Consider the following 20,784-nt stretch of genomic DNA (forward strand, 5'->3'; position numbering starts at 1 on the left):
AACTTTGACAATTTTTTTCTCTTTCTCTATAAAAGATAAAATTCCAAAATTTCCTTTAAAATATTGGGCAAATCCTCCTTTATAACAGTACTTTTTTTGGCAACAACCCAGATTTGATAGATAATCTTCGAGAGCTAGTTCAATTAGTGGGTTCAAAATCTTTATTTTTCGTTTTTAAAATTAATTGTTAATTAATTAGGTTAAGAGCAACTGGTTACACAGACATGAATAAGAGCATATTGACACTTAATTAATTTAACATGTTCCTGCCTTTTTGCGTGGGATATTGCTTTATGGCGATAATCATGTTCATTTTTATCTTTCCCTTGGTTACATAATAGAATAAATCTATAAAATGGTTGTTGAATGTTTCAGGCGGACATTAAAAAGCAAAATCCAAAAATAGCGGGAACCAACTTTCGTTCAAATTTTCTAAGAGCTGAGAACCACTCACTTTCATGGAATAGATTCCATAGGTATAGAGGTAAGCAATTTTTCTCATTACAGGGTTAACAGATTCCTTCAGCCATCTTTATTTAAAAGTAACACTTAAGAATCAAGGATTGCTACTTTTGTATTGACATACCCTATGACTTTCCACTTAAATCTAGGGTTCTTCGAAATCTTTAAAATTTTGTAAACATGGAAATCGTTAATGCGTTAGTGTGTCGGCCAAAACTTCATTATTGTATTTTTTTAAATTTTTGCGGGATAGTTACTTGTGTGTGGCAAATTTGGCTATTGTTATTTTGCTGCTGCCTTGGTCTGTCAAGGTCATTCAACAAATTAATTGAATTAATTAAATGAAGGAATAAATAAAAATAAAAAAAAGGACAAAATTAGTAAATACTTATATATTTATATAATATACATTTCAACAAAATGAAAATGAATTCGATAATTCTTGCTTTTATTATCTGCTGATTAACTTGAAATTTCTTCGTATGAAGAACAGAATCCATTCCCGTTTTGGTCTATTCAGTGCTATCGTGATGTGATCCCAAAAATTTAGAATTTAATCCTTAAAAATATTATAAAAAATTTACTTTGATCCTCTTTTATAACTTTACACTTTCAGGTCTTATGAATTGTAACTATTAACTGCATCGAACCCCTCCTTATTCTTCTCCAAAAACACAAATAATCAGCCACTGTCTCTTGTTTCAGGTGGTTATCCTTTTGATAGCTCAGTAGGACGGAGTATCTAGCACTGGGTAGCATTTCATATGTTTTACATTAAGTAGATACATTATTTCTTTTAATAAATGTTCTAAAAACTGACTAATGATATAGGGTTGTTCATAGAAAATAAACCTCAAAGGGGCTTTTCCAGTACAGTCTAAGAGACTTCTCATGATATCTTGTTAGTAGGAGTCGTTGGTTAAATAAAAGGAACTAGCCGAGGTAGTAGCACATATCAACCAGCTGAGAAAACTGACTGTTTTGAGAATCAGCAAAAGTTTAGTTCTTTCAATTTTGCATTTAAACTTGGAGTCTCGCAGCAAAGACAATTCCTTGAAAGATGGCTGAGTTATTTCCTCCGGTGAGGGGTTATTGGATTGGAGAACTGATAATTTCGCCCCTTCTTCTTCATGATTCTTTCTTTGCAAAAATAAAAAACATTCACCATTTGGTTATACCAAATGGTGAATGGATAGAATCCATTTTCTTTCATTCAATAAAGTATGATCATACTGCTATTAGTGCCTAAAGTGGATTATCTCCATTTTAATCTGGTGAGCGTAAACATATATCCAACTATTTTAAAAAAATGAAAAGTTAGCTGTACATTTAAATATCCTATTATTGAAAAACTTACGAGACGTTAAACATTCTGTTTGTAGATATTATGGATTACCTAAATTACTTAACTCACAGTGCTCCCAATTTAATATCGATAATTACTATTGGAAAGTCCAACGAAGGACGCTTACTTCAGGTTGCTAAGGTAACATCTGGCAAGAAGAAAAATAACCCTGCAATTTGGGTGGATGGAGGTATTCATTTACTTTTTTAGAAAATTATCTCCTGTAATTTTCTTTTTTTTCTTTAAAAACGGAACTTGATAAAGAAATATATATTTCCAGTTTGCAGATCCAGTAACTCTCTAACTATCATAGCAAGAATATTGAAAATAATCTAAACTAATTTGCAGGTATGCATGGTCGGGAATGGATAGCACCAACTACCGCACTATTTATTTTAAAACAATTAGTAGAAAATTATCAAACTAATAAAGGAGTAGTAGATTCTTTGGATTGGTATATTATGCCATTAGCAAATCCAGATGGCTATGAGTTCAGCCATATATCTGACAGATTCTGGAGAAAGAACAGATCCAAAAAGCCTGAGGATGTAGAGTATGATGAATATGCAGATGAAGCCAGGTACCTTATTATAATCTAGTTTATCAAAGATTTGAGCGAAGTATTACATGTGTTAGAAAAAATGGGAGGATGTTTCTTTATAGTCATATTATACTCGTAGTTCTGGTAGAAAAACTGTCATTTGAATCGTCATTTGATTGCTGGTAAGTTTAAGTTTTTGAGAAATAGGACTAAGTATATTAAGTTATTCTTATTAGTTTTTCTGAATTAGAAGGTAAGAGTGGAATAAAGTGTGAACAGCTAAAAAGAATCAGTGTGCAGTGAGCCTCAACAAATCACAAATCTGGAATTTCCACTACTTTCTGTACCTCCAATGCTCAAGGTTCTAACTTGAGTCAGTCTCCTCAAACTTGGACCTGGCAAACATTCTTAATGGTTTCACATAATAAGTTTTTAGAGCTGGAAAACACTTTCAATTGAAGCATCTCTTCTCCTCAGAACTATTCGAAAATTAATTTTCTCAAAAACTATTCAAACAAAGCAATTGACCCTAAGTGGCATTCATGGAATGTGACTTTTGTAGATAATTCTAGGAACCAGTTGGTTGATTCGCAGTTAGCACTATTGTACGCAGTTATCGTGCTCAAGATAATCTTTTTAACTTTCATTATTGAAAAAATGAAGTTTTGTACATCTAGATCAGGTAGAAACTGTGTAAACCCTATTTTGAATGGAATTATACTATTTACCGAAAAGTACGCCGTATTGTTTTGTATGAATTGAATTAGGCGTTCATCAGATGTGAGTGCGCGCATTTAAGAACTGCTGATGGAGTGAGCATGTTGATGGGTTAAAGTTAAGTCTCGGAACGTTATCCGAACTCTTGTTTCCAGCAGTTAGGAAAGCTTAGATAATGGAAGCATTACTTTCATTAGGCTTCTCAACTAAAAATACGGAAGCCGCAGAGACCAATGGAATTTTAGTGGGAAAATGTTTCATATAAAAGTTAAATACATTATTATTCTCAAGTATTCAAAGCAAAAGGGGGTCAGTGAGTATACTGACTCGTCAGTGTCGCAATTGCGGCTATGGTGGAGAGAAAGGCTGAGTCGACATGGTGTATATAACAAGGCTACTCTCTGGCCACGGGGTTAGTTTTCAGGGGAGGCATGTCTGGAGACTAGTGGTAAGTGGCTGTAGCCCAGTATTGAAGTAAATTAGCGGGTACCAGAAGGTAATTGTTGATACCTAGGGTTGGTCATCTGAGTGGTAGCGGGAACCGAAGCGGTTGTGGGTTTATTTAATTTGTAACGAGATTATTTGTGTGAGAAAACTTACTTGCTTATTTCGTACCATTTAATTGTGTTGTTTCGAGTTATATTAAATATAATAATATGGTAATATATAATTAAGCTGTAATTGGAGTAACCACTCCCTATTACCTCGGCGAACCTTATACAAAGTATAAGGAAATTCGTTTAAGCCATTTCCAACAAAACTCCTATGAAGTGGACAAAAAAAAACCCCTCGGTTGAAAGGTTTTTTTGCTAGAAAGCTAATTTTGTTTTTTTAGCTACAGTGATCACACTCCATGCAGCTTTTCTTTGTGACTTAGAGGACCTATAAAACGAGCATTTCCTAGAAAAAAAAAATCTATAAAGAAAATGTTATATGACCACAATACTTTTATCTCTACGTTGTAAGTAAAATAAGAAAGTAATTATTTGAATTGGCACTCGCTGAATATAATCATGCTAAGTACATTCAAACAAAGAGGAAAGTCTTTCCTAATTTAATAATTTGAGCAAATTTTTCTCCTAGATGTTAATGCATTACATTATTGGCGCAAAACTGACGTCTGCATAACATTATTTATAACCTTAATTTACGTTACAGGTTCCTTTGGGCAGATAATGAGGCTTGCAATGGTGTAGACTTAAATCGAAATTTTGATTATCATTGGGGTGAAATAGGTTCCAGTAATGACCCTTGCAAACCTAATTTTGCCGGAACTAAGCCATTTAGCGAACCAGAATCTCGGGCAATATCAGAGTTTGTGATGGAAAACAGCGATAAAATAAAAGCCTTCATAACTTTACATTCGTTCAGTCAGATGCTGTTAGTCCCTTGGGGCTATACTAAACAAATAGCCAAAGATTATGATGATTTGATATTTGTAGCGAGAAAAGCTGCTGAAGCACTTCAAAAAGTACATGGAACCGAGTACACCGTTGGCACTTCGCCAACACTCTTTTACGCTCGTTCGGGTAAGTTTGTATTATAACAAACTTTTGTTTTTGTCTTCAATTTTTAGAGTTAAGATGGTATTTAGTTCCGTCAAACTCCATTCAAAATTTATTAGAGTTAAATAAGAAAATAGAAGCCAACAGACAGAATTCCCAACTTTAATATGTTATATTTGGGGTCCCCAGACTTACTAATTACTTTTACTTTCTCACTGCTGAACTTCATTTCAGCAGCACTACGGCTTTTCTTTTACCGCGATACATTTTTATATCCATTAAGGCACCATAACTTCAACCTTTACAGTAATTATTTTAATGTCCTTCTCATGGAATGGTTAGTTCTTATATATCCTTAAGAGTATTGCATTTTTTGTTTCTTTTTAACGGATTGCTAGGGATTATTACTGCCACCTAAGGGGACCATTATTTGGTCCAAACCTTCAGAGATTCCTACATGTTTTCCATCTCTTACCCCGACATTTGTTCCAGTAGGCACTTTCAGAAGGCTTTAATTGTAGTCGATTGCGTAGGAAATCAATTCGAAAAACCCCTCAATTCCATAAAATCGTGCCCAGAAAATGTTTCCGATTTTCATGACTTTCATTTTTCGTACTTTTTCGCCCAATCTTGAACTTACTGGTTTAACAAATACTTGGGTTCGAGCCAGCTATGGGCCCGCTACTTAATTACAGCCAAATCACAATTTCCGATTATGTTACATCTTCTTGCGATGAAACCTTTCCTCACTTTGGACTTTACGAGGCAAGGAACGCAAAGAAACATCTCCTCCAATCCCTTAACAACTCTTCCAGCCAGTTTCTTTTTGATTCGTTTTAGTAAAGATTTTCTTAATGGACTATAAACCCCTTATGTTACTGAATATTTATTTTTGAAGAACATATTTCATGTTATAACTGCAAGTTTTGTTAATATGATCACCTCTATTTCAAAGTTAATTTTGTTTTTATAAAGGAAGTTCAGATGACTGGGCTAAAGGACGGGCTGGAGTTAAGTACAGCTTCACCATTGAGCTGAGAGACAAAGGAGATTATGGATTCTTGTTGCCAGCTTCGCAGATAATTCCTACAGGAAGAGAAACCTTCGCTGCTTTAAAGAGTATAGCTAAACAAATTATTAGTTTAAATGGAGTTGTTTAGTGATATATTTTTGTTATTAGAATTGTCATTAATTTTTAATAATAATTAGAATCAACTTTCAAATAGTAAATATTAGAAAAAGTGTTTGTGCTATTACGCTGTGTGCTATTAGTAATTTCTCAGTTAAAAATAGTAGTTCGTTTGATTTTCTTGTTCTACAGTTACCTTATAGTTAATTTATTAAAAAAGTTTTGGTGAAAATGTCTGTGAGTAGCGGTGGCCCCGGGCCACCGTTTACTACTAATAATTCAAATAACTTAGACATTGATAATGGAAGTGTCGGTAACAATACTACAAGACGGACATGTGAGAATGGAAGTAAGAATATGGAAGTAGAAGTCACACCTTACCCAACCACTACAGCACCTAATGAAGCTATGGTACGAGGCAATAAAAGAGGGGGGGATGCTGTATCGAGTAGCGTAAATAAGGTTCATATCCATGAAATCAGAACTAATAATAAAAATCAACCTCCTAGCAAATCAGATTACATTGATAAGGCCACGAAAAATCGGTATCGCAATTCTGACAAAGGTCCATACGTAGTAAATTTGGAAGGAAATAAAGGCAATTTGGGTAAGTTACATAGGATGGCTCTGGGTAAGTGGCTGTTTAAGACATCTAGTACATATAAAGATGAAATAGTTGATATTTCAGTAACGGGTCAAAATAGAATGAAAGTGACCACACGTTCACCACAGGCTGCCAATGATTTATTAAATCTTGAAATTCTCAAGGAAAGAGAAATAATTGCATACATTCCCAATTTCAGAGTTCAATGTACTGGCGTAATCAGGGATATCGATGTTGAGTTAGAGGACAATGAAATTCTGGCCGAACTAATATCTCCGTCCAGGCCCATTAGCATTAGACGGCTTACTCGCAAAACTTACGTAAACAACAAACTGCTGACTGAAAAATTACCGGTATGTTTCATTAACTTTGACAGTCAAAGTCTACCACAGTATGTTTCACTGTATGGAGCAAAATGTAAAGTAAACCCTTACATTCCTTCCATTAGGCAGTGCAAAAATTGTTTACGTTTCAGACACTCTGAAGAACAGTGTAGAAGCAAAATGAGATGCGAGCATTGCACGCAAAATCATAATGTCAGGGAATGTCCCCTAGCCGAGGCGACATTGCCAGTGTGTATTCACTGTAACGGTGAACACAGGTCTACGTTCCGGGACTGTCCCGTTAAAATAATGCAAAATAATGAAATTAAAAATAAAATACTAAATAAAAGTTCCTTTGCCATGGCAACTAAAAATAAATTTGATGTACTGAGTGTGAGTGAATTTCCAGAATTACCTGAAGTTAGTCCGACAACTTCATCGCTAAGAAAACCTCCAAAAATAGCGAATAAAACTAGACACGTTAATAATGAAATGTTGTCAAAACAGTTTCGTGATGCAATGAGGTCAAAACCCTTGAATGATGACAGCCCAATAGTTTCCCGTATCAGTGGCGAAGAAATAAAACAGTCAGCTAGTAAGATGCACAGAATAACTATGCAAGGGACACAGAGTGGTCTGACATACAGACCATCAATAGGAAACACTCAAGACAGTGGTGTAGAGTATATAGTACACTTAATTCAAAAGATAAATAATGTGCATGACAACAACAACGAAATAATTCAGGTCATTACGTCTAACTTAGAAGAAATTCTTGCTAAATATATTAATAATTGTAATATTATTACAAAAGCTCCTCAATTAATTCAAGCTAAAATCTCAACTCACGAGCATGAATTGCAAAGGTCAGATAATACCGCACAAGACAATCCGTAACGTTAAGACCAACGTCAACCGATCAAAATACCCCTGAAACTTGGTTAAAGATGACGGACAATTTCAGCATCTCTGGATACGAACATTGGGAGAGCCGACAGATACACAAAGCTAAATCCAATAAGTGGACAACACTGCTTGAAACGTGGAAGCAACCAACCATGTTTGGTAGTGACAGGAATATGCTCATCATTCCAGCTGAGGAGGGGGGGAAACAAACAAAAACAAAAACAAAAAAATGTTAAAAATTTTACAGCTAAATATTAGATCTCTCGCTGCTAATAGGAATTATCTGGAATCATTTCTTAGACTGAACAAAATTGACTTGGCGTTACTTTCTGAAACTTGGCTTAAAAAATCACAATTATTTACTATTTCTGGTTACACTATTGTAAGAGCGGACAGAAATGATGGTTATGGAGGCGCGGGCATTGTGATAAAAAATAACATACAGTATCAAATAATTAGCTTCCCTTCAAAATTTAATAACAATGCGATGCAAGTTTGTGGTATTGTGTGCAAAGTAATGAATTTAGAGATGAGTATCCTATCAATTTATTGTGCACCTGGCCATAAATTAAATACTGACTACTGGACATCCCTAATCAGGACAATTAAACCTCCTTTGTTGATGTGTGGGGATTTGAACTCATATCACACTAGCTTCGGATGCTCTTACGATAATTTTGAGGGTCGAAACCTAATAGATGCCATAGACATTGAGAATCTCTGTATTCTAAATGATGGGACTCCCACTCTTATACGGAGACATGACAGACGTCCTTCCGCAGTTGATCTATCCGTTGGTACTCCATCTCTCATACCTAGGATGGAATGGAGGGTCGTGGATGAGCCGTTCGGGTCGGACCATGTGGGCATCCTCATGTCAATAGATAAACAAGTTCAGCCTGACCATCATCCTCCTCATAATAATAGAAAATGGAACCTGAAATCTGCTCAGTGGGACAAGTACACTCTCTTATCGGATCAGCTGCTCTCTCAGATGCCTACCTCTCAAGATCCTTGCCTTAATTATGATCACTTTGTGGCGTGTATTAATGGTGCGGCCGAAATCTGTATCGCCAAGTTCAAACCTTATCTAGGGCGCAAACCTAAACATCCTCCCAAACCTTGGTGGGATGAGGAATGCGATAAAGCCAGAAAATACAATATAGATGCATTCAAGCAGTATAAATTGACTCCCAGTCTGTCAAATTTCATAAGCTGCAAACGAGCCTCTACTTTATGTAGGAAAATATATAGAGAAAAAAGGAGACTGAAATGGGCGGAGTTTTGCAACTCCTTCAATAGAAATACACCAGTCAAGAGGATTTGGAGTGGGGTGAGAGCTCTCAGGCATGGATATGTCGGTCGCAAAATCTCTTCAGACAACTGGGTTCCTGAATTCTTGAACTCCTTCTCTCCTGAAATAGTACCAAATCAAGATCAGATTCCTTATACATCCTTCGGCGCCCACAAACTTAATGATCCATTTTCCTACAATGAACTCATACTTGCCCTTAAAACAAATTCAAATACCTCCCCGGGTGAGGACAATATCCACTACCCAATGCTGACTAATCTGTCATCCAATGGCAAAAAAGTTCTGCTGAGAGTACTAAATGATGTTTGGGTTCAGGAGAAACGCATAGATGCCTGGAGCAATCAAATAGTTGTGCCGTTATTAAAACCCAACAAAGATCCTTCCCTACACGATTCCTATCGGCCCATTGCTTTATCCTCCTGCATAGGTAAAACCTTTGAACGCCTCATTAAAGCTAGATTAGAGTGGTGGGTAGAGGCAAACAGAAAAGTCCCGCAATATCAGAATGGCTTCAGGAAGAAGCGCTGCACTTTTGATGCCTTAGCTGGCTTTGTGTCTGACATATACGGCTGTTTCTCTGACAACAAGTATATGATGGTAGCGAATATCGACTTAAAAAACGCCTATAATTCTGTCTGTATCTCCGTGCTCATAAATAAAATGGTTAATATGGGCATTCCATCTAGAATTATCAGACACACGCATAACCTTCTCTCCTTCCGCTCCATTAAAATCCGGTATAACGGCAAAATATATGGTCCTCGTGTAACGCACTTGGGATTGCCGCAAGGGGCGGTGCTCAGTCCCTTGCTCTTTAACATCTATACGGCCGATCTTAAGGCAGCAGTAGGCACGGATGTTTCTGTATCTCAGTATGCTGATGACATAATCCTGTACAGTCAAGAGCTAACGCTAGACGAAAGTTTGAGAAAACTAAGCTGTGCAATGTTGTTGTTCAGCCGGTGGTGCTCAGACATGGGTCTCACTCTGTCTGAGAATAAAAGTAGCGTGACTGTGTTCACTAGGCACAGAAAATACTCTATCCCATCCTCGATATCGCTAGGTGGCTATCAACTACGAGTTGAGCCCATCATGAGGACGCTAGGTATGGCAATAGATAACAAATTGTTATGGAGACAGCAAATTGAACAGTTGGTTAAGGGATGTGAACAGTCGCTAAACATACTGAGATGCATCAACCGTCTGAACTACGGAGCCGATATCAAAACATCGCTAATGCTCTACAGACAATTAATTCTTTCGAGAATAGACTATGGTTGTTTCCTCTACGGGGATGCGGCAAAAAATCACTTGGTGAAAATAGAAAGAATTCAGTACAAAGCGCTGAGGTCCTGCTTGGGGGCTCTCAAATCCACTCCTATCAACGCCCTTTTAGTAGAGGCCCGTGACTTCCCACTAAATATAAGAAGGAAGCTGTTAGCTTCCCGCTTCATTGTAGACAGACTGAGAATCAAAAATCATCCAGTAACTCGCAGAATCAGTCACATGGCTACTCGAGTCCTCACAGAAAGATACTGGTTTGAAAGGAAAAGTCCAATGCTAGTAGAAGTGTTCTGTGACTTGTCGCACTTCTCAGTCCCCTTAAATCACCTTGAAATCCTTCCTAGGTATCATTTTGACTACCCTACACTGATTCAAAACTATAGTTCGCATATCGCCGTCAACTTCTACCAATACGACCCGGATCTTCCCAATGCAGTAAATAATTCTTACCTCCTGTCCAAACTCGAGAACAAATTCCCTCACTTTAATTATTTCTATACCGATGGCTCTAAAAGTAGTGACGGAGTTGGATGTGCAATTTATGATTCCCAGTTAGATTCCTGTTCTCAATACAAACTCAATAATTTAGCCTCAGTTTTTACTGCAGAATTAGTAGCCATCAATAAATCCTTAGCTTATTTACTGTCATCGACGGTCCAGCACGCCATTATTTTGAGTGATAGCAAAGGTGTGCTCCAAAAATTACAAAACCCAGGCAGAGACCCCTCTTTCCTGATTATAGATTCCTTAAACTTGCTGAACCAATTGATTAGGAATGGTAAGTCAGTATATCTGATATGGGTGAGAGGCCATTACGGGCTGGTCGGCAATGAGAAGGCTGACGCTGCGGCGAAAGCAGCCACTCGATTGCGGGAGCCTACCATTAACTCACTATCTCCCTCAGACATAAAAAGCTATTACAAGAGAGTAAGTTATAAAAAGTGGGAAGAAAGTTACTCCATATCAAAAAATCTAAAGGGTAAATTCTATTCATCCATTCAACCTTCCATTCCGGTCAAACCGTGGTTCAATCAATTCACAGAAGGTAGAGGATTTTACAGCACCATCTGCAGGCTAAGATTTAATCATAATTATTCACCACACCATTTGGCGCGTATCGGAATTCACATAAACTCTACATGTCCTTGTGATTCCGAGTCAATAGCTGATGCCAATCATATAATCTTAGCCTGCGACAAATATACCAACGGCAGGGATCAGCTGTGGAAGGCAGTACTGAAGACAGACTGCCCTCTACCCGCCGATTTACATACTATACTGACGCACCAGACAGACAACATCTACCGAGAACTATACAACTACATCCGAACAAACAAAATAACAATATAAAAGAAATAAATTATATCCCCTCGTAACATCTGTCAAGGTGTACGTTTCAACACATACTAAATCCGACTGTTCAACTTTAAATTAATCGCAAGTGCACGTTACCAATGGCTAATTTGCGGTGTACAATAAGGCCAAAAAAAAAAAAAAAAAAAAAAAAAAAAAAAAAAAAAAAAAAAAAAAAAAAAATAATTAGAATTTTTTCAATTTTTCATAAACTTTATCTTTTAATAAAAAATTATTATGTAAAGTGATTGCAAGGCTATACAAATTTTAGACTTGATAAAGTTACATGAGTGAACAGCATGTTGAAGTACTTAGAGATGGTTCCATATGCTTTGAGGAACTCAACTTAGAATTACCTATTCAGACTTAACTCATTATTACCTTTATTAAATTTTGTAGAAAACAGCCATGACATACTTTATAAGGACTGGACCAGAATAAATTTTTTAAGGTACAAAAATTATTAAAAGTTTCAATTCACTTACTGTTCTAATAACTTGAAAGATCAATGTCAAAATCCACTACGTATACACATAAACAATTAGATCGATTTGAAAGGCTGTAAGGCAGGTTATTCTGTCCTTCAGTGTTATATTTGTCTTAAAAATATACTCTCGGTTGATGATTGTCTTTTATAATTACACAATTATATCGCTAAACACAACGTTCACTTAGTATAAAGATTGATTACTCTCTTACACATTTCATTACGATTTGTAAAATATACGTACATATATTATTACAATTGTTACCAACATCATCCACATTGTAAAACTACACATCTCATCGAAAGGACACTTTTAGCGGAAGAAATCTCAGAAAAGTGGAAAATTCATACAGAAAATAGCATTTCTGGTTGTGAAATTTTCTTTTAACACGAAAAATTAGCAACACATTTATCCTTCGTTTATAAGACACAGACAGGGGTTCATTGCATCAAATTGGAAACCTACCTCTCAGAAGAGTCCTTAATCGAATTTTCCTGGGAAATGTTTAAATAAAAGCTATAGCCCCCCCCCCACCACAAGAGAACAATTTCTAAAGATTAAAGATTGTTGGAGTCATTTTCAAGAAACATTGTAGTATACCTATTTAGTAAAGTAGCACTTTAAAACTTAATGGTCGGTCCCACGGGGTGGCTTCTTCTAAGTCAAATGTCAAATTGGATCTTTTTTGCGATTGTTCATTTTTAAGCTCTTCTGCGTTTCACTTCTCACTAGAGAAACTAAAAATTAATATAAATATTAGGGAAAGATAATGGATTATATTGGTAATGTAACTTGCAGAGGAGGAGTGTAATATATAGTAATAGTAGTTGTATTTTTGGAAACAGAGGTGTATGTTGCATTTCTATTTGATTAATAAAGTATGCTAATTGTGTTGTGATTGTTTTTTATCTTGCGAAAGATATCTACCTTCCTTTGTTGGTAAGGAGTGATGTGGATGGAGTGGAGTTATTAGAGTTTGGAGTCGACATAATAATAGCTTTTCGAATATTTTTTCATTTGGCGTTAGTAATCCGACGGGTCTATAGAGTGAAGAAAAATGAACTGTTTTGATGGGTTTGAGGATCATACAAAAATTACATTTGTGCAAATACATTTTTACATTACTTTGTGCAAAAGTTAAATTTTTCTCAAGCGGTTGGCTTTGTTGAAGTAAAGAAAAATTTATACGTAATATATATATAAATGCATCTAAAATAAACATTTATTTAAAGTAATGCCAATTTTTCCAGGCAGAGTTGATGTTCGTGAAACTGCACGAAAAAGCGTAACGTTGAAAAACACCCAACTTTGACAATTTTTTTCTCTTTTTCTATAAAAGATAAAATTCCCAAATTTTCTTTAAATCTTACTCCAAACCCTCCTTCATAACTGTAATTTTTTGCAACCACCCAGATCTAATAGGTTTCGAGAAAAAAGTTGCCGAAAATGAGCAAAAACCGCTTTTTCAAAAAATGTTCTTGTTCTTGTTCTTGTTGTTGTTGTTGTTGTTGTTGTTGTTGTTGTTGTTGTTGTTCTTGCTGTTACCTTTTTTGTAACCAACGTAGCGCCTAAACGCGTGAACCGTTTTTCATGAATGAGGTGTCATTCGATTCAATATTTTATGTAGATGTGCCTTTTGTGGGTCCCGACGCTGTACATCGAATGGGAGAGGAGTTAGCCCCCTTTATGTAAGGCCCCCTCCAAAATTATTATTACTAATTACTCTGTAAATCTTGGCCCGATTTTGATAAAATTTGGTAGGATGATAGGGTTAGGGCTCCCCTACGTAACATTAAAGCGGCGATCAGCTCTTACACTTGTTAAGGGGAAGTATAGCAATCGTTTCAAATTATCGACACGTGAACCGATTTTTATGAATGAAGTGTCATTCGAATCGAAATTTTATACAGATTTGCACTTTAAAAGTCTCGGCACCGTGCCTCATAAGGAGGGGAGTTTGCCCCACCCAAATAAGGCCCTTTCTAAAACTATTATTACCAATATTTCTATAACGCTTAGTCCGATTTTGATAAAATTCAGCTCGAATAAGTGGTTAAAGCTCCTCTACGTTGCTGATTCTCTTGCTCCTACTAAGAGAAAGTACTGCAATCGTTTAAATTATCAATGAGTGAACCGATTTAAATCAATGAATTGTTCGATTAAAAAATCTTTGCCTCTTTGCCTTTTAGGGAGAAGTACTGCAATCCTAGTTTATTTTTCTTACTCCTCTTAAAAGGAAGTACTGAAATCGCAGTTTAATTTTGCTATTTACGTACAAATACCTTCCTATGTTATTCAAAACGCTTTCTCAAAAAAATTGTTATTGAGGATGGTTTGGGAGCCGCAACTACAATCATTTTTTAAAAAGATCTCACCAGTGGTAGTTAACACCTTATCAGGTTATAATGATGGAATAGCATATTCCAAATTTTAAAAAAATCTGTAAAGCAGATATGTAACTTTGTAAAATAGGCAAAAAGGAAAATCTATCCAAAAGGTACAAAAATCTCCTTAACAAAAACTTACAGTTTAAAATGTTAAGTATAAGGGTTGATTAAACGCCAAAAGGTACACAAATCAGCGAGTACCCAACATTTCATTAATACTTCATTAATATTTAAGTAATTCTACTGCATTAATTTTCATTAATAAGTTATTTTTTAGAATTTATTAGATATCACAGACCCTTATGCTGGCCACTTCATTTATATTATTTTTTTGTTATAATTATGATAAATCACATATACGTACATGCATGTTAAAGTAAAGATAAAGTTAGAGTAGGCTACTGTCTTGAATTCGTCTTACCGAAATATTCGTGAGCACAATTAACACACAGTTAATAACAAGTAGATTATTAAACAATAATTATTCATTTCTCTATTGTAACTCCTTAACAAAAACTTACAGTTTAAAAAGTTAAGTATAAGGGTTTATTAAACGCCAAAACGTACACAAATCAGCAAGTACCCAATACTTCATTAATTTTCAAGTAATTAATACTTCATTAATATTTAAGTAATTTTACTGCATTAATTTTCATTAATATTTTTTAGAATTTATTAGATGTCACAGACCCTTATGCTGGCCAGTTTCATCTACAAAATATTTGTTCAAATAGAACACCATTTAACTTAGATTAATTTTAATATCTAATCAACAAACTATTAAACACAGATTAAAAAAAAAAACTTTATAAAAACAAATAATAAAAAAAAAATATGAGGCTAAAAAATTCAAAAACTTTTTTTAAAAAATGTTTACACCAACATACATCAATGATTTTGTTTATTTTATTTATTTATTTTTATTTTTAAATAAAAATCGTCGGTTTAAGTTCATTCTTCGATTAAAGTAATTGTTACTTTAGTAGTAGTCAAGCATTAATAATAATATGTAATAATTAATCTGGCTTTATCGCAAATAATATAGTTTTCTTCAATTACATTCTCAATCTAGGTATTCTTCCCACAGTGTTATATACAGTCGAACCTCGCTTAACGAGCATAATTCGTTCCAGAACCTTACTCGTTACGCGAAATACTTGTTAAGCGAAACAATTTTTTATATAAATTAAAATAAAAGGGGATCAGCCACACTTACACCATTTTCTCGTTTCTCAATGATTTTACGTTTCAATTCTAACGTTATTTTAATTCTTTTCGAAACCATTTTGTTAGAGGGATAACAAAATAAACACAATAATATTTAAACACAAATATCACTATATAGACTTCCCCTATACACCACTCATTCGATGAAGTTCGGTTTCGACTGTATCAATGCATTAGATACGTGGAGAATATGAAACGCATATGCGTAAACAGGAATGACTAATCGAAGAATGCGCAGTTTTCGATGAGTCAGCGAAAACTGCGCAGTCAGCGAAATGTCATTAGAAAACTATCGTTATGCGAAACATCGCTCGCTATAAGAATCAATTTGTTTTACTCGTTATGCGAATTACTCGTTAGGAGAGGTGCTCGTTATGCGAGGTTCCACTATATTTGGAATATACAATAAGATATGCATATTTTATGACAGCTAATTATTCCAGTATTTTACCTACTATAAGTAAAATTAGAGGGGCTACATTAAATTACAATTGAGAAATGAATAATTATGGTTGAATAATTTACTTGATATTACCTACGCGTTATTTGTTCTCACAAATACTTCTTAAGACGAATTCTAGACTGAAATATTGTTTAAAGTCCGTGATTCAAATTTAAACAGTAGCCGACTCTAACTTTGTCTTTCTCTACTTCAACATGCATGTACGTATATGTGATTTATCATAAATATAGCAAAAAAATATTATAAATGAAGTAGGCGCCACGATAGCCGAGCGTTTAGAGGCGAGACCTGCGAAGCTAATATGTATTGTGGTACTGGGTTCGATTCCCGGTCTTAGGCCTTGGATTTTATTTAATGGTTAATAAAAAAGAAGTTTACAGTAAAGTATGTTTGCTAGTAGTCTCCGTCCACGACACCTAATTGGTAGTTGGACGTTAAGCCCCGCCAGAAAAAATAGGCGATTACTTTACTTACTTTACTTTTACTATTATAAATGAAGTGGCCAGCGTAAGGGTCTGTGACATCTAATAAATTCTAAAAAATATTAATGAAAATTAATGCAGTAAAATTACTTAAATATTAATGAAGTATTAATTACTTGAAAATTAATGAAGTATTGGGTACTCGCTGATTTGTGTACCTTTTGGCGTTTAATCAACCCTTATACTTAACATTTTAAACTGTAAGTTTTTGTTAAGGAGATTTAATTATATTACATATATACAACATTGTGGGAAGAACACCAAGATGGAGAATGTAATTGAAGAAAACTATATTATTTGCGATAAAGCCAGATAATTATTACCTATTATTATAAACGGTTGACTACTTCATACAATAACAATTACTTTAATTGAAGAATGAACTTAAACCGACGATTTTTATTTAAGAAATAAAAATAAATAAATAATATAAACAAAATCATTGATGTAAGTTGGTGTAAGCATTTTTTTAAAAAAGGTTTTGAATTTTTTAGTCTCATATTTTTATTTTATTTTTTATAACGTTTTTCTTTTTAACCTGTAATTAATAGTTTGATTATTATAAATAACTAGATATTACAGTCAATCTACAGTGCTACTTGAATATATATTTTGTAGACGAAAATGGCCAGCATAAGGGTCTGTGATATCTAATAAATTCTAAAAAATAACTTATTAATGAAAATTAATGCAGTAGAATTACTTAAATATTAATGAAGTATTAATGAAATGTTGGGTACTCGCTGATTTGTGTACCTTTTGGCGTTTAATCAACCCTTATACTTAACATTTTAAACTGTAAGTTTTTGTTAAGGAGATATTGAGATGGCTTTTACTGTATTTGTTGAACCGTATAAAAGTAAGATAGCAGAAAGAACGGCAAACTAAATGTTAAACTGAGAGTCTAATTGAAATAGTGTGCTCGGATATTTTGTAACTCTGAATACGTGTTTTAAAAACTTTATTGTATTTTTTTAATTTAAAAAACAAATATTTCATTACCAAATTCAAGGTTTTAACCCAATTCGTAAATTAATATAAAATTTCTAAACAATAATTTTTGTATTTACATTATTTTATTTTTATTTTTTTAACCTACAACTATTAATTATAAAAGAATATTTAGTTGGTCCAAAAATTTAAAACTACCTAATTTTTATACTTATCATTATCTATTTAAATAAAATTAATACTCAATAAGTGGTTATATGAAATTATCAGAAAGAACTTTTGAAGAATAAAAAAGTAATTAGTGTTTATCGTTGAATAAATAGGTACAGATAAAAGAACAGTTGTCAATTTGCGTCTCGGAGTGGGAGAATTATCTTTAACGACGTTCAATGATCCGCCTAATCCACTTCTGGCTTGGCGACAACTACTCATGTTACTTTTATATTGCGGGCAGACCTCAGAAAAAGTGTTCACGTTTGAATGAGACTAAAAATTTGCTGGAGATAAGTGGTGTGTAATCTCGAGTGATTGTTCGCATGGTTTGTATGAAACGAGTACATTTAGTCGCGAGATGGATGCCGTTGCGATGGTAGCGTTAAAATCAGGAAATGGAGAGTATAGTCAAGCATTGCTTACTGCTAAAGTTGCATCTCTTTTCATTCTTGGAATATCAGCTCTTTTTTGTGCCGTACTTCCTATAATTCTAGTGAGGAAATGTGGCCGCAGAAACTGTGAAAGTGACGTATTAGGTAGAAAAACTGACCTAGCATTAGGCCTCATGCTAAGGTAAGATAATTTGTTGACCATTGCTTGCAAGGATATCACCAAAAAAATTTGATTGAACCCTATTGATTGATAGCTGCGATTTGCTTACAATTAATACATTTTATTAGACTCCATTTTTAACCAATATTTATTGTCTTCTGTTTTAAGTAGTTGTGCAAAACTGCGTTTGGGATGATCGCTCATTCTTACAGAATTCTTTGGAATTTTCAAAGACAGTGATAGGCCTTTATAAAATCAATCGGTATAAGTTGAACAAAACTTACGTCACCGTTACTTGTCCCCTTGTGAAAGTACCCTAAATTAAAATTCATATAAAACTTTTAAAAGAAAAGGGTGCCAATAATGGATCCAGAATGTCACTGTAGGAGGGGGACTGTAAGCAGAATCCCCTACAAGACAATATCGTTTCCAATATTCTTTGACAACAACATTGAAATAAAGTAATCACGTTTTTTCATTAATACGATGAGTCTCATTATAATTATCAAATGAAAATCTAAACAATATTCTCTAATGGATGACGTTAACTTCGATCGGGTGGAGTAAAAGGGATTAGGTTTTTACCAAAGTGGTGCAGTTAACGTAATGAATAACTTTTTTTTAAATTCATATTATGGAGATGATTCTGTGTAAAATCACTCTTCGTTTTTGAACCGAACGATGGTGTAACATACAAATCTAATGTTTAGTTTCATTGAGTGTAGGTTAAAAAAAAAAATTTTTTTACTTCAGCAACATAATTGCTAATTTTTTTAGTAGCTTTTGACAAAACATATGCGTATCGTCCCCCTATACGTATGGTTCAACTTTAACATTTTTCTTTTCCCTCGAAAATGATTTTATATATATATATTATATTTTATAATATACATATATTGTATTATATAAATATATAAATATTATATGTATACAGGGTGATCCATTTAAAACGCACCAATCGCTAATAACTTTTTAGAAAAGCGGAATTTCGAAAAAACCCACGAAGTAAACTATATGTTTTTTTTTGTCTAGTTTTCAAATTTGTTACCCCCGATGCTGTATCTTTATTTTTGGCGGAGTTACAGCCCAAAACCCGATTGGGGTTTCATAAGGACCACTGGTTTTAACTATGATTATAAAAAATACATAAAAAACTGTGAAAAATGACGTTAACCCCGTTTCGATATCCCAAATATTAGTTGAGATATTTACACTTTTATCTATTCGTGAACGGTTTTCGATATTAATTTTCCACCAGAAATACACGTTTTGGGAGGTCCTCTGACTGCAAAAAATGTTATTGGTGACGCAAAGTGAAAAAATAGTAATAATTGAAGATTTTAAAACATGTAGTGTAATGTAATGGTTGTGGGTGAATCAGGATAAATTTGTTTTATCATCAAATAAAAGCAATCGTTTTAATGCACCCAGAATGCAAGACTTCTTGACCTATGGATTAGGTAAGAATGTCTTGCCAGGGAGGGGCGGATGTTGGTCTAGTGGTCAAGAGCGTGGTTTTATAAGTGGGAGATCCCCAGTTCAAATCCCGCGGGTGCAGTCATTCACAATACTTAATACATCATAAAACTTTTTAAAATAAAATGTAGTCATACGTGTATATATAATTTTAAGAAATAAAAAGGAGACTATCAAATATTGCTTATGATTTCACCCTAGAAAATATACAAAATATAACTTTTGTTTTTAACAGGCTGGGCGGAGGAGTGCTGCTAGCAACAACGTTCCTCCATCTCTTACCGGAAGTGAGAGAAGGCTTAGAAGATTTGACGAAAGAAGGTAGTAAGATGAGTAATTTCCCTTTGGAATTACCAGAATTTATCATGTGTGTAGGGTTTTTTGCTATGTATGCAATAGAAGAATTGGCACATAAATGTTTAGTTGGATTACATAGTGGCCAAGAGGAACACTGTCAGTCCAAGGACGCCTCTTCAGCGGCTACTGTTCAGATAGGATGCAATGAACAGTAAGTACTGACTCAGCAACATATGTAACTCTGCAATAAATACCTGTCACGCTATCATGCACGTATGTCGGCCTCATTACTGTTAAAGAACCTACAAAAACAAGCAGGTGCTTCTATCATTAATATATATATATTCGTCAAAGAAGAGAATTATGCCTTTATTTAAGTAGGGCATAGGCGATAGTTTTAATGTACGCTTTAAAGAAAAAGGTTTCTTATGTTCAGTCGCAAAATTTTCTGGATGTTTGACGTTCCATAACCACTAACCCAGAGATTGGGGCTATAATTGAGATTAATTGGATATATGGTCGCCCAGATTTCCTTTAAATAACCCCAACTATTTCCCAATAAATTATATAAGTTAACTTTCAAAAAATGATTGAAACAAGACGAGTCATTTCTTACAAAAAAGACGTGGTTCTTACAAAAACTGTATTCCCGGTAACTTATTTTTGAAAATTGTGCACGAACTTTTGAATTTTTTACTCACAATGAACAGAACGCACTATTTAAGTGCATTCGGCCATCGCTACTTTTCTTCTGTTTTTACAGC

At 34.4% G+C, this 20,784-nt stretch overlaps 2 protein-coding genes across 5 annotated transcripts in view; one reads left to right on the top strand and one right to left on the bottom strand.

Annotated features, from left to right (window-relative positions):
- The window catches only part of LOC141451894 (carboxypeptidase B-like), a 36,894-nt gene extending 16,769 nt beyond the window's left edge, over positions 1 to 20,125 (top strand). For all 4 annotated transcript variants that reach the window (XM_074123678.1, XM_074123679.1, XM_074123680.1 and 1 more), the window contains 6 exons: positions 376 to 484; positions 1,845 to 1,997; positions 2,156 to 2,387; positions 4,224 to 4,594; positions 5,546 to 5,689; positions 19,959 to 20,125. In XM_074123678.1, coding sequence (XP_073979779.1) covers positions 376 to 484; positions 1,845 to 1,997; positions 2,156 to 2,387; positions 4,224 to 4,594; positions 5,546 to 5,689; positions 19,959 to 19,981 — 1,032 coding nt within the window. In that variant the 3' untranslated portion in view covers positions 19,982 to 20,125. The remainder of the gene's footprint in view (positions 1 to 375; positions 485 to 1,844; positions 1,998 to 2,155; positions 2,388 to 4,223; positions 4,595 to 5,545; positions 5,690 to 19,958) is intronic.
- The window catches only part of LOC141451893 (MOXD1 homolog 1-like), a 100,468-nt gene that overhangs the window by 25,737 nt on the left and 53,947 nt on the right, over positions 1 to 20,784 (bottom strand). The gene's annotated exons all lie outside the window — the stretch shown is intronic.

Source organism: Rhodnius prolixus, unplaced genomic scaffold (assembly GCF_049639745.1).
Source record: "Rhodnius prolixus isolate KJV_2025 unplaced genomic scaffold, Rpr scaffold_14, whole genome shotgun sequence".
Lineage (NCBI taxonomy): Eukaryota > Metazoa > Arthropoda > Insecta > Hemiptera > Reduviidae > Rhodnius > Rhodnius prolixus.